Here is a 15,402-nt window from a genome sequence, read left to right as displayed (position 1 = left end):
GAAAATATAATTTCTCCTTAATTGTATGTAATAATTAACTCAAAAAGGGGCCCCACATGTATAACAGCCTCGGGCCCCCACATTCTTAATCCGGCTCTGAAGAGGCCAGAAGGTCTAACAAGGTATTTGCTTCCTTGAGCAGATAGGACAGCAGACTACTCAATGCATTACTGTCTGGTAATTTTTCTTGTTAAATACCTACACCTCATCTTCATTTTTTTTTAAATATTAGTTACGAGGCTTTTAACAGCGAAGTGTTGGTAGGCTGAGCCTTTTAGGAGATGTAATGACAAAGAGGCATACTGCCATTAACGATTCAACGATATTCTGTATTTTCCGCATATTTGATTCCTTTCTCCTACTTAGTATTTCTTTAAAGAAGAAAAGCTTTCATAAAAATGTTCCTTTTAATCAATGGTTTTGCTTCTAAATCTAATCAGCTGGAAGGCAGTGGTCATGGAGCCACGACAACAAACAAAAAATGGCAAATGCATTTATCGACTACCTTTCGAAATGTCCGCCAGAATGGACGCGAGCGGTCACTTGCTTGATTGGCCGGTTTGACTTGCCCACTGGTTATGCGCCATGCCTTTAAAATGCTTTATGGCCAACTTCAAGCGAAGCTAAATTAAATTATGTATTATGTACGCACAAAGCTGTCGCCTGGTGGCAGTTGGAGTGGCTGCTGCTACCCCCCGGCAATTGGTATGTTGTGGCGGCTTGAGGATTTAGTTTCCCTTTTTTGCGTTTTTGTGTCGCTGCCACAGCAGAGATTTATTTTGCATTTTCGACGAACAATGTAAACAATATTTGGTGAATATGTGCTGCCATGTTTAAAAATCAAGTCCGCTAGTCTGTTTGCTAAATAATTTTTTGTTCACACAACCAACAAAAAAAATAAATAAAAAACATCACCGGCATGCAGCTCGTAACGCATTGCGCGTGTGCGCCGTCTATTCGTTGCTATTAGGCTGTCACGCATTTTGCGTGCAAATGCAATCATTGCATGCACAGAAATATACTTATTGGCAACTGTATGGATATACATACATACATACATATGTGTATACATATTTACACTTATGTACATAATAATATACATATATGTATATTCATATAGGTAATGCAAGTACTTACTGTCTCCATTTTTCTTGTTAGCTACTCTCCTCTTTTCCTATCCCGCAATTTTGCTTTGCCGCAGGCTGATCGTCACTCGATTTTGTTGTCGTTTAATGAATAAGATTAATGTCAAGATTTGCATATAAACTCATAGATATTTCCAAATCGAGTTTGCCGATTTTTTTATTTAAATTTTAATTTTTGTTTTAATTTTTTTTAATGTGTTTGTTGTTGCATTATCAAGTGCTTTCGGATACACATATATGTATTTAAAAATTATTTATTATTGGCAGTAATGGAATACTAAATTTGGTTGTTTACGTGGCTGAATTGAGACAGATTTTTTTTAGTTTTGGAAAAAAAAATCTGTATCTAATTTTATCGTATTAACTTTTGATAACCTTGCGACATTCTGATAAACACTTCCTGAAACATTTTAGTTTTGATTGACCCAGGTACTTAAAGCTGATCCTACAGTAGAATGGTTCCAAGGAACGGGTAACCTTCTGGGAGGTGCCACGGCGGGTTCTAATATTTCCAACCCAAATTTAGTAACCCGGCCTTGATAAAATACCACTTCTCAGTACTGTAGCTAAATGCCTCAAGAGGTATATGCATCATGAGAGCTTTAGATTATATGGCCGAAGCCGGTTCTCCCTTTTGCATTAAATGACATTTTTTCTGTCAGTAAGGCACTTATAAATAAATCTCCATAACAAATTTAAAATACTCCCAGCGATTTTCTATCCTTCCGGAGAAATGTATTAAGAAAGTTTTAGTATGTATGGGAGGCGATGTGCCTCCTTTATTAATAACCCACATTTTTTCTATGAGAAATTTATATATTTTGTATGCACAACTCCATAACAAAGTTCCATAATTCTCCCACAAACAGGAAGTGCCACGCCCCTTTTTCTTATAACCCTAATCTTCTTCCTTCTGAGTTTGGAATTGATTTTACATACCCCAGTACCAAGTCCCCGTACTCTACCATGAACACCTTAAGCAGATAGACGGTATAAACTAGTTAATTTTTACGGGAGGTACTACGCCCCCTTTTCGAATAACGCAAATTTTTCTCCATGAGTATGGAATTAATTTTGTATATGTACACATCTTGGTGCCAAATTCCAGTCCTCTGCAATAAACACCTCCAGAGATATGCAACCCAGAAAAATCAGTTTGCATGGGAGTTGCCACACCACCTTGTCCAATAACTCTCATTTTTCTTCATGAGTATTGGGTTAGTTTCACATACATACATACATATCGTCGTTTAAAGTACAAAACCGCGTATCAACAAAATGCAAAACCGCGTAACTAAGCTCACACAAGCTCTTGGCTCAGTCCTTATCCATTCGTCCTGAAATATACTAGGCAGATATGCGATTGCTTTATAAAAAAGAGAACCATTTTGAAATATGAGTGTTTTTACACTCTAGGATATAATTTCTACAACTTCACATACGCGGTTTTGCATTTTGCTGATACGCGGTTTTGCACTTTAAACGACGATATATATATCCAAACCAGGCTTGAGTACTTAGCCCAAATATTTGAAGAGATATGCAATATGAAACTTTCAGTCAGTATGGAAGATGCTACGCACCTTTTCAAAAACGTCCATTTTTCTCTGTGAGTATGAATTTGATTTCACATACATTTCATGCAAATCTGTTCAGTCGTTGTCGCGTGATGGTTTCGCAAACATCCAAACACACAAACATACAAACTTTCATATTTATAATATTTATTAGTAGAATATATATGTACAATAAAGTTCGCTTTTCTTTAACTATTAAGATTATATTATTTATTGGATGTATTGCATAAAATATCCCTCGTATTCCGATGTTCAATAAGCTAACGAAAAGCAGGCTTCATTTCTTCCCCGATTCTCATGCACTTCGAAAATACAACATTGAGCTAAGGGCATACCAAATGTTGCTGTCACAACATTTAGTAGTAGATATAGTATTCGTATAGCAAGCCAAAGATCCCCAATCCCCGATTCGAATCCCAAAGGAGGCATAAAGAGGCCGTCCGGGTATAAAGGGGCACAATTAGTCTATTCATAGGACATGCTCAAATGAAAGGGAATAGTTAATTCCACATAAAGAGATCAAAAATGGTGTTAATCGAAAGTTTCTTTGCTTTTTCCCTCGGAGTCATCTAGAATAAATCGAATTTTTTGTAAGGAAATAATAATTTTCGCACTGGCTTTTAAAAAATTTATTTGAAGCAAAACTAGACCAAAATGCACTACCGGAATCGGCTAGTGAGCAAATTGAAAATTAATAACAGTTTTATAGCCATTAAATCCATAGCCATAAGCTAACGCCTCTCAAACGGCTCAAATTCCATACCAACACCGGAAGCATACCAAATAGTTGGCAACACAGTGTCTCTCAAACTGTAACGATGTCTAAATAATTTCCATGCAACTTAACAGTAAGTTAACAGAGTATAGTCAACGGAAAATGCTATTAACATTCTCTGCTAACAGCATCCCTTTTCCAAAGGACCAACGCTGAAATTTGTATTCCTCGCAGGACTTCGTCGCACGTCGCCGCCAGGGCTGCCACCACCACCGCCACCTTCATTGCCATCAGCACCGGCGTAGTGGCGCCATGGCAGGCTTGCAGCGAAGCTACTCCAAAGCGAATCCTCACCGAACAGCGAACAGACTAACACGATTGCAGACGACAGCGAACGCAAGTAGGCAACCACCGCTGCAAACTAGCGAAAAACGATTTGCACATCTAAGCGGCTGTCGAATGGAGTAACGTATGTATGTAAGCACCTACATAGTGGCTTTTATGGCCAAATGTGTTTGGTAGCATCTTGCGTTGGCGCTAGCTGCTGCTCTGTTTAGTCGGAGTTCGTCAGAGAAAGTGTCTGCAACGGGTTCCATCGCTTTAGTCACGTACGAACAATTTCTTGTATATTATATTGTGCGCTTTAATTGTAGATAGTTTTCAAATATAACGGTTGCTGGCGCCATATTGTCGGGGCGAATGTTTGGAGAATAAATAGTACATTTCGGAATATATTTATGTATAATTAGTTTGTAGAGTGAAACGAAATAACATTTTGTATGCCTCAATCGAAATATTGAGCTGCAGAAATACAGAAAATAAAAACAAAACCTAAGAAATAAATAGCTGAGTTCTATTTTTGAAGGTCATCTTGTGACTTTACTATCGAACGGAAGTATACCTGCCAGCCATTTCGTTAGTTAGCCGGAAGTAAGTGAAATTTACGCGACCTTAAGTAAAAGCCAAAACTGTACGAAATGGAAAGCAACTTAAAAATTTGCTTCACCGGAATTTGCTTCATTTTGGTGGCGCTGCACTGTCAAGGTTGGTATTGCTTTTTCAAAAGGCAACACACATTTTGTATTCATAATTAAATAATTTTTGAATATGTAGTGAGTATTTATATTCTTATGTCGAAGTTCCGCCAGGCATCGAAATGGCAAAAAATTGGTGGCATTTAAAAAATGCCACGTGGAAATGAATTTAATGACTATTTTTTTAACGTAATGACACGACTATTTATTTATGCCCAACATTGTCATTTAATGCCTTTATTTGCATTACCCAAAAAATTTTTTTAATAAAAATTGTGTTTCATTACTAATAATCGAATTGATTTTATGATAGAAATTAATGGGCGGTTTTCGTTTCTACAAAAAATGTTGCCTTCTCATCGCCGTGTTCTTAATGTTTGTGCGTAGAGGGCCAAGTGAAGGCTGCATTTTTCAGTAGAAATGAAATCGGCATAAGTTAGCGAAAGGGGAATATTTTTTATATTATCCCACTAAAATTTCTAACGGAGCCAAATCGCAGGCCCGGGACACTGAGTAAAAAACGGTAAACACGAAAAATAGTAAAAAGAGGCATAACTCAAAAAAATAAAAATAAAAAATTTAGTAGATTTATTTATCTTCAATTAGGCATTATACCTGCTTTTGTATTAATTGCATTGCATCAGTACGATCCACAAGCAGTTATATCTTTGGATCTGATTTTTGAAGTGTGCCTCTTTTAAAGATTGTGTGGAATTTAACTAGGATATTAGGTTATACATGACTTAATTGGACATACTCTTAACGGGGCCTTAAAGCATAAATAGACGGCAGCGTTGATCCGGATCAACTGGGGAATTAACTGCAGTTCATCCGGACTAAGTCCGAGTTAATCCGGATCAACGCTGCCGTCTGTTTAAGCTTTTAGTCAACGTGAGAAGGTCTGTATGGTGTCCTTAATTACCTTAATCATACATTCTGCCTCTTGAAAAACTACGTTTTGTTCTTTAATAATTGAGCGTTTAGCTGGACTTATAAGCATCAAATCAATTTTTTTGGGGGGACTGATCAGTTCTGAAGAAATCTGGGGAAAAAGATGAAGATACTTGTATCTATAGTTTGCTTGTTTTAATACAAATCCAGTTATGACGTAGCGAATATGGGCCAGATGGGGGACTTCTTGGATTTAGCACTTCATGGGCGAATTTTCAAGAAATACATCAAAAGAATTGTTAAAACTGTTATCAACCGTAGCCGATGTCTAGCCTCTTATGATAACATATGAAATAGAACTAAAACAGTCTACACAGAAATGACACAACTTCCGTTGTTGGCTTAAATTTGTGCGCTGTACGACTGGAGATATAAAATCATGGATAACGAGGCTAAGTCTTAATTTAATAGAAAGTGCTTGGGGTTTACAAATCAGGCCTTTCATATGATGATAGGCAGTCTTTTCTTGCGATTCCCATAGTTTTAGGGTGTGAGATATCCTTGAATTCTTCAAAAATCATCTAAGGAAGTCATTGTTATCGACAGTTTCTGTCCAGAACATTTGCATTTTTGCATACTCGTACATTTCTATGTGTATTTGCAAGTAGCAAACATCAGTTAAGTTTTGTGCATTTTTCAAACCGTTACAAATATGATTTAGAATGAATACTTTTTGACATATCCACAAAAAAGTAAATTCAAATACCGCGCCAAGAACGCGAATGCATTACTTATACACCCATATATCTTCATAAATAACATTGCAGCAAGCAAATAGAAAATTCCTGTTCGAAGTATTAATGTATTTATGTAAATACACACATTTTCAAAATATTTATGAATTTCAGAACATATTGGAAATAATTTCTTTTGAAGATCTTATATTGCTTTACTGCCTACCTGACTTTGTACGCAATTTACTTGTCAAAATAGTTTAGCAATTGGCAAAATAATAGGATATACGAAAGCACGAGTCATACATACATCTATGGTGTTTTTTTCCATACAGACATTTTTATGGGGTTATTCCTTAATCCCTCCGTTAGCAAGTTGCGAGTTGTTTTCTTAATAGAATTTGGTAGATGGATGATTTCAACTGCATAAAAAATCCTCCATTGCCGAGGCAAAGAAATAACATTTAAAATCTTGGCTCAAATTATCTGTACTGTAGTTTTCGCTACAATTACATTTGAAAAAAAATATATCAAAAATAATTGGAAATAATCAAAAATAATCGCATTTAATCGTTCATAATCAGAAAAATATTTTCATCTAAGATAGCTGATTTTACGTCGGTTAACCACCGATTTATTCAGCCGACATAGGTAAGTATATATGTATATACATATGCAGTATATTAACGCCGAGTGTTTAAACTGGATATCTCACGGGTCGTACGATAAATAGATTTGGTATCACTCATTTAGTGATCAGCCACTAAAGCGAAATGGTGATCGATGACTGATTCGACCTTTTTTGTCCAATATTAATCGAATTTATAATGAAATATTTGGCTTGCAAATGTATGGAGCCTATATAAAGCACAAAATGGAATAAAAAGAGGTTACAACCATTTCACGGCATTTTCTTACATCTCAATTATGAGTGGGTTACATTTGTCGCAGCTTGCATGTGAAGAGGCTCTGCCAGCATTGCAGAGTTTCAAGGTTAGTTTCGTACATTTCACTTCCGGCTCGGATTAATCTATCCAGTAAGGAATAATGAAATAATTTTCTGTTGCGTTTATAATTCAGAAACTAGTATCTACTATCAACCACCACGCAGATTAGAGGAGAAGATTGAAAAAGTCTATCAATAGATCCATCATTATTCATGACAACGCCAGGTCAAACACAAGCTTGCTGACTTGGCAAGAATTGGGACAGTTCGGCTAGGAATGCATCCATTTTCCTCATTTCCTGAACCCATCACCTACATATTATAATTTGTTCTGGAATCTGCAGAACTATTTTAAGGGTTTAATTCAAAGGATGTCTCTGCAAATCATTTGATTCAGTGTCTCGCACAGAAATCACAAAAGTTTGTTATGGTTCTGTCATAAAAATGGCAAAGGATTGTCGATCAAAATGACATATTGTACTTGGTTGGAATATTAAAGGTCTTGAAATTTGGTGTGCAAATTCGAAAGGATTTGTTCGACTATCCAATGTACATACATACATATGCATGTACATAACTTTGTGTGCTATAGGTACCAACGAGTATTTAATTGAAAACCACAGGCCACTTGTGGCTTTTAATATATATATATCTGCACTGAATTTCAAATGAACGGCTGCCGATTAGTGAGTCACAGCTGGATACCAATGGTCTTTCTTTTTTAATTAAATTCTTGTGTGAGTTTACTTTCCCAATACAATTTAAGCAAATCCAAAGAATAGCAAAAAAATCAAGGTAATTTATTTTTCCGAAGGAAATATACCCTTCACTGTATTGAAATTCAAAATTTTCAATATCAATCGATATGTACATACATATCAATAAAACTCGAAACTGGTGCTGTGGAGATTTTCACATTTCATTGCTGGATATTTGTCAAAGTCAAATTCTAGAAAATGTTGCCATATAAAACTTCATTAGATAATAGATTTAAATTTCTACTTGAAAACTTGTCAATTCTTAAGCTAAACCTTTTATGCTATTTTTAGTAATTACTAGTTCAGATTTCTCAGGGTTCAAAAAGTAAACGCAATTCATTTCCAATATTGAATAGCTTATTTAAGTGAAAAATTTCGGTATGTATTTTTAAAAGATTTCAATTGAATCGAAGTGGGATAAATAAATGAACTGAAAGCCAGCGGGACAGCGAACAAGTGCCCAACGCTGGAAGAGGTGATCGTTGGGAAATTGTCTGTAATTAATTTTAGCATAGTTGTGTGTACGCTCAGTGGAGGCTAAGAGCGTCTTTCAGCTTTTCATTTCATTTCATTTCTACAGGTGTTTTTATGTATTTTTGTGTATTTTTGGAGGTCCGTATGTTTAGCTCGCGTATGCATGTCTGTCTGTTTGGCGCGCCATTATGGTTTAACGCAATTTTTTGCTCTGCTAAATAAAAATACAAATAAAGGCAGAAGAAACAAGCATTGAACTTGCCGATGCATAAACGTCAGCAAGGTGATTATTGAAAAAATACTAATGACCTTCGGTAAACAGACCCGATTGCACAGGTATATTGAAACAGCGATTGCTGAAAATATAAAAACTAGAGGTGTAACGGATGGTGTTTCGCCGATTGGCCGAATATCCGGCGGCCGGGTAACAAGTCCATTGTCTCGTTGTCACCAAAATAAATCTATTCCTAAAGACCACTCTTTAAAAGAAATGAAAGCTTCCAATAAAAAGCTTGCATTAAAAAAGAAGTTTAAGGCCAAACCTTTCAAATGAGCAATTCTAGTTGAATTTGTGCATAGTCGGCCCACTCTAAGCTATTATTGTTTCCATTCAAACAAAAGAAAACAATGATGAATTTATGTTGAGTATTAAATTTATTACTTTTACTAAGAGAACGTTTTTTCTAAAATTAACGAAGATTCTTTTACTTAACATAATTTTAAGAAACTTTTCGGCCGGCAATATACCGGATAGTTACACAATATCCGGTTTCCGGTGGAATGACAAATTTGGGCCGGAAATCACGAAAACCGAATAGCTACCGAATATCCGTTACATCTCTTGTAGAAACACACGATTATAATATATATAAGCGGGTAGAAGATAAATTACGCTGTAAATATTTTACAGAAGTGTTTCGAAAATATGCATTTGTTTTATGAATTGTTTATTTAGCTGCTCGCTGATGAAGTACGTAATCCAAATAAGAACTTTATGAGTTTTCCCGAAAATATTTATAAATTTTCGTCATTTTTGGCATTCCACAAAAACAAGGTATCTACATGTACATATGTATGTATATCTACATCAATCGATGAATAAGCCATAAGCCCGTTTTCGTCATATCTTTTTTTTACTGCGAAAAGGTAAACAAATTTAATTTTGACTATTATTATATATTATATATTATTATATTATATATTATATAGTATATTCGCGCATTATCATAAAACCTTAGGTCCCCACGGTATATTAGGCTGCAATTCACGATACGTGGGCAGTTATCTAGAATATGATCTGTTGTTTCCTTCACCAGCCCACAAAACCTGTAAACAGCCTCTACAGAAGGCACCCTTTTATTCAAATGGTACCATAACTTACAGTACCCAGTCGGGTAGCCAATAAGATTTCTAATCGCAAGTAAGTTCTAGGAATCTTTTGGAGTCCCTCCTCGAAAGGATGACTAAGGTTTAACTAAACTCGTTTGATTTCATATGTCAAGATATTAAATATCAACCCTCCGCTGGCTAGGAAAGATTGAAAACGTTGTTATCATTCTTACAAGATCAGGTCGAGCCAGATATAAGTAGTATTTCATCTGGTCAAATCACCACTTTACTAATAGCTCACATCACGTTAATTTGATATTCTGGTAATGAAAAGTTCATCGATTGCAACCTCAACCTTACTGAATCCCAGAGAATATTCACAGCTGGCGGCAAGGTCCTAATCGGCGCTGAAGAATATGCTGCTGGGAAGGGAATTCTATTTGGCCAAGCCATCAAAACGATTTATGTATCAAAAATTGATGCTAGACTACATATCAAAAATGTATAGAGCTTTCCATCAGAGTTTTAATAGAACCATCGTGTGGCCCGGCCTTGGATAGTAGATGATAGAAAGTAAAAAGGTTATGTAATGTATATCCTTTCAGCGGTGGGAAAAGAGTTACAGGCTTTCAAAAATGAAAAAAACTGTCAGTTTTAATGACGGAGGTATGTTCATCTGCCGGTTTGCATGGCGGGGGTGGACGTACGGAACGATCAAAAATTAATGAAAAAAAAAACTTCTTTGTGTAAATGCCAAACAAAATGAGAAATGATGTCTACAAATCCTAAGCGGGACATATTTTTTCATCCCAACAAAAAATACTTACGGGACTCATGTGTCCCATAAAAAAAAAAGTTGTGTCATTTTCAGAAGAGAGCAAATCGGTTTGAGTGTAACGCTTCTGCACAAAACCCATTTCGAATCGTTATCTGAGCCTCAAAATTCCTGACAGGATGTATATAAGCTAATTCCAATACGTAGTTTCTATTTTTGTTATGAGCAAACCTCGAACAGGATCGAAAGGGTTAAGTAGGTCTGAATGAAGCTCCCATTCAAAAATCTGACTATTCAGATGTGACGCAAGCTCACTTCGACTTGAGGAAATCGGCAGATTATATGCATATTTCCCGTTATCATTGATTTGTTCGCTTCAAAAATAATAAAATAAAAACCAACCGCGATCGATATGTCCACTTTGTTTTTGGAAATTTTCACCCGCTTTCGTGGAACTCAAATCATCAGATCATTCAAATGTACGTTTTTGAACATGTAACTAATCCACCATACCTTGATCCGACGCGCTCTTGTAAATCTAACTTATATTTAATTTTTTTACTCTTCTGATCGACTGCCCTACGCACGCGGCCCTACTTATAAGGCTTAGATTTTGTATATGTGATCAAAAGGCTGTAAGGTGTGGGTGCTAGCTTATATTTTAATCTGCCTAGCTCGAGTAAATCCCCAAATCTCCTCCCAGAAGGTTTACTGTTTTCGCTTTACTTTGCAAAACATGAACGAAAACAGAACAACATTTTTCCTCAATCCAATATTCAGCAGATTTATAATCGTAAGATTTTCAGAAGACCTCCATTTCATATTTTAATTTTGTAACAAAAAATATTGAAAGTGGCACGTGTAATTAATTTGTTGTTTATTGAAGTATTTTTATTCATTTCAAATTAAAATTTTTCACATACAATCGATATCAGGTAATTATAAACATTTTTAAACATGCATTTGCAAATATGTATCTCTACAAAGCAACTTGCGCAGAAACATATATCTTTTATTCAATTGTTCGATTCAATTACTTAAGCTTTGTTAATGTTTACAAAATCTGAAAATTATTAATTTTAATTTTATATGACCCCCAAGGGGGCCCAAGCAAATTCTACCAAAATGTGTAAAACATAAACTATTATTGCTAGAGGCACATGGAAGAACTTCTTAAAGTCAATTATGAAAGGAAAATGCTTAAGAAGTAATGTAGCTACTCAAATTAGGATCAATATTATATACGTATGTACAGTAGAACTTCATTTAACCACCCATAATTATTTCTTCAGTCCGGATTACAAGATAAATAATATAATGTTATTATTTTTTAACCTTGTGCGGATTACAGAAGGGTCCAGATTAGACCATATCCGGATTATCGAAGTTCTACTGTATTTATTATTTGAAATTGTTCAATTGCCTTGCCTTTTTTCTTGGAATAATGTTGTCATATGGCGCTAAATAAATGCCCGAAACTAACATTTGGCAATGGGAAATTGCAAAATATCATCAAAGTTATGCAAATATTTGCAAAAATTTTTTCAAAGTTATTACATTCAACAAATCAAACGTAGGCAAACGAAAGCCGCGTTCGATATTGCAAATGGATAATTTTCTGTTCGTTAACTGGTTTGATTTTCCTCTCATTTTGGATAGGATTTCCGCTTACGCACGGCTCGAACAGTTTCTCCCTTTAGTTTGAGGGGATGTTTTAATTTTTCGAAAATACCCGGCACAGGATTTCAAGTATTTTTCCAGTTTAATGAAATCAATGGTTTCCTACTTCAATAACAGCCCACCAATGGGAGCAAGACTATGAATATTTGTGTATAAAATTCAACATTAAATACATCCAACGCTAACTGTCCTTCCAAAAGGAAAACTTTTGGCTTTATAATTTTTCATAAACGCTTAGTCAAATTGATATATCAAGCATATTGCATTGCTCTAATGCCGTTCAATATATTTAATTAAACGCCGAATGCGCTCTTTACCTGACCCTTGTTTCCACTTGCAAGTTTACGGAGCGGTACATAAAAAGCGATGGAGCAGAGAGCTTAAGTAAAAGGATATCAATTTCAAATTTATAAAATTACAATAAGGAAAGCAAAAACAATAGGGCTAAGAAAATAACTGCAATGATAAAATTTTTAGACTTGCACGAGATTACAATAAGGCACAATATTCTAGCTGTGTTAAGGTGCTGCAATAAAATTGAATATATTTATGCATGTGTAGGTGTGTGGGAGTATAGCTCGGATTGCAACCTCATTAAATTTATGGTCTCCTTGGCACACACATCGAAGCACTTGACAGTGACTGATGGTAAACAACATGCGTTGGGTAAACAAATGGATATTTCAGGAATGGTAATCAATACTCTTTGAACAGACATAAACGTATTTTGTTTCTTTGGTATGCATTTGGGCATAAATACATTGCAATGCATAGCGGAACAATATTCGCTAATTGAATCACTTCATTAAGCTGCCAGGTAGCGCAACTAGAAACAATCTTCAGAGGCTAAAATAATACTAAAGGCAAGTAAAAGTAATAGACGTTAGCTTAAAATTTGCATAGTAATTGAAATATTTTGTTCATCTTGCCAAAAGGACATCCTAAAGTAGAGTGGAAGCGCGTGCAAAAGATTGTCGGTTATACGTGGCGTATGCGCAACTTGCCGTGAAACTGTCTTGGCACACCTTGGACAGCCGACGCTCGACAGCCAGCCACCAAGTGGGCTTGGAAGTATTACTGCAACAGACAGGGCATTAATTACTTAAGCACTAAATAAAAGCTGAGAAAAATGAGTTAAAAGCTGTCTTCAGCAGTGACGGTAACTGGCAGCTTGAGGCACCGTGTGTGTGTGTGTGAGTATGAAGATCAGCTTGGTCGCCTCGCGCTGTGAAAACTTTGAAATTATTTTGAGGTGCAGCCTTGCTTGAAGCAAACTTTTGTTACAAAGCAGGTCACAACTCACCATGACAACCAGCGAAGCGATTGGTCAATGTGCGTGCAGGAAGAGGAGAAAGTGTGGAGTTTGCATGCATAAAATGCATACATACATGAAAACGTCGGCCGCTGTGGTGTAGTGGTAAGCAGTGCGCGCTTCCACTCCACAATGCCTGGGTTCAAACCCTGGTCAAAGCAACATCGCAAAAATATAGAAAAAAGGTTTTTTCTTAACAGCGGTCGTCCCTCGGCAGGCAATGGCAAACCTCCGAGTGTATTTCTGCCATGAAAAACAGCTTCTCATAAAAATATAATCGCCGTTCGGAGTCGGCGTAAAACTGTAGGTCCCTCCGCTTTGTGTGACAACATCAAGGCGCACGCCACAAATCGGAGGAGGAGCTCGGCCAAACACTAACATATGTGTAAGCGCCAATCTATTATTATTATTACATGAAAACGCATATTCACATATTCGCAAATACACATACATACGTATGTATGTATGTATATGCACAGTAGTTTTCTTTTGAACTCCTTCTCGCCAACAAACTGAAGTTCAGCACTTTTGCGTTAGGAAATTGTGTAGTTTTATTTATGTGTTTTGCGGAAATACAAGTACAAATTAAAGTGAAGAAATTGTGTTACTAGGTTATATCTGTGCGGTCGTATGCTTTACTGCACTTTGCCAATTTTTTATTAACCTATTTCAATTTTCGCAATTTGAGTAATGTGTGCGGAAACGGGCGCGTAAATAGTTTTTTATGGTTATTCTTTTGACAAAAGGTTATTGAACAATTTATTGATATTTTTAAGTGCAATTTTAGTTCAACGATTTAAAAGAGCAGTAATTTTTAATACTTCCATTAATGAACATTTCATTATGTTTCCAAGCAATATTTTAAAAATGAATTAACCATAGGTGTAGTTTGAGATGCCCTTCTAATAGAAGCTTAATAAAAATATAAATGTTTTAAAGGGAAACTTATTCTTTTTTAATCCAAAGTCAAACCATCTAAAGTCACTTAAGTAAATACAACAGATATACATACCTCTAGGTACATGAACTAAATAGTAGTAAATATAAAGAGAAAGTATGTTGTAGAGAATAAAGCTGTCTATGGGGATGCTGTGAGTGTGGATGATGGCATTCCTGCACATATCAAAACTCTCGCACATCCCTAATTTCATGCTTGTGAATACAAAACACATTACTTGGGAATTGTTAAGCGTAAATAAGCAGGGGAGCTGTCTAAAAATTATCTTTGTATGTGTGTACGTATGTACATATGTAGGTCTACAAGTGGGGGCATAAAGTATGTCGTCAAGCCAATATCAATGGAGCCAGGCCAATGGCAAAAACGACAACAACTACGAAGACCACATAAACAAAGATGGCGCTAAAAATTAGAACACGCGCCATGGCGGCGCCAATTGTCTGACTGCCTTTTGCTGTGTCCTTTGAAATTGTGCTGCGTTGATAGTTATGCAAAATTGGCGCCAAGCGGCGACATTTCCTCATAAATCGGTGTTGATAAAGTTAAAGGGAAATAAAAGAGCTGGGGAAAGTCTTTTCGAAGGACTATAATTTGCAAGTAATGAACATTTTATTGCTGCATTCACTGTGACACACTTCAAGAGTGAGAGAAGCGGACATTTACACAATAATTTGCAAATTACATCTTTTGCACTCTTTTCGCTTACTTTTCAGAAACTTGTTGCATTATAACATTTAATACAAATTGAAAGCACAATTTCACCAGCAGCATTTGTCAATCAGTGGTAATTTCCTGCAGTTTCTTTCATACATCATCCCACACACATACAGCCACACCCATATGTGTTCGCTCTCATAACAAAAAAAAATAAAAATAGTGGCATTGTAGGCGCCCAACTGACTAGAACTTCCTGTCGGACTATGCCATTTGTAGCAAGGAAACAACATTCGCAAGCATTATTCAATATTTATTTATTCGCAGTCTGCCATCAACCGCATTACTTGGTCGCTTGTGATGATGTCAATGGTGTCCCATAATTTATGTACATACGAGTATATGTATACAACATTCCAA

The 15,402-nt window shown here is 36.0% G+C and overlaps 1 protein-coding gene across 1 annotated transcript in view; it reads left to right on the top strand.

The window, feature by feature from the left end:
- Positions 1-3,708: 3,708 nt before the first annotated feature.
- LOC118741404 overlaps positions 3,709-15,402 on the top strand; it is a 12,801-nt gene continuing 1,107 nt past the window's right edge. The window contains exon 1 of the mRNA XM_036473372.1: positions 3,709-4,481. Coding sequence (XP_036329265.1) covers positions 4,415-4,481 — 67 coding nt within the window. The 5' untranslated portion in view covers positions 3,709-4,414. The remainder of the gene's footprint in view (positions 4,482-15,402) is intronic.

This window comes from Rhagoletis pomonella, unplaced genomic scaffold, assembly GCF_013731165.1.
Source record: "Rhagoletis pomonella isolate Grant_MI unplaced genomic scaffold, Rhpom_1.0 Rhpom_scaffold_00006, whole genome shotgun sequence".
Classification (NCBI taxonomy): domain Eukaryota; kingdom Metazoa; phylum Arthropoda; class Insecta; order Diptera; family Tephritidae; genus Rhagoletis; species Rhagoletis pomonella.
This window is presented reverse-complemented; position numbering and strand designations above follow the sequence as displayed.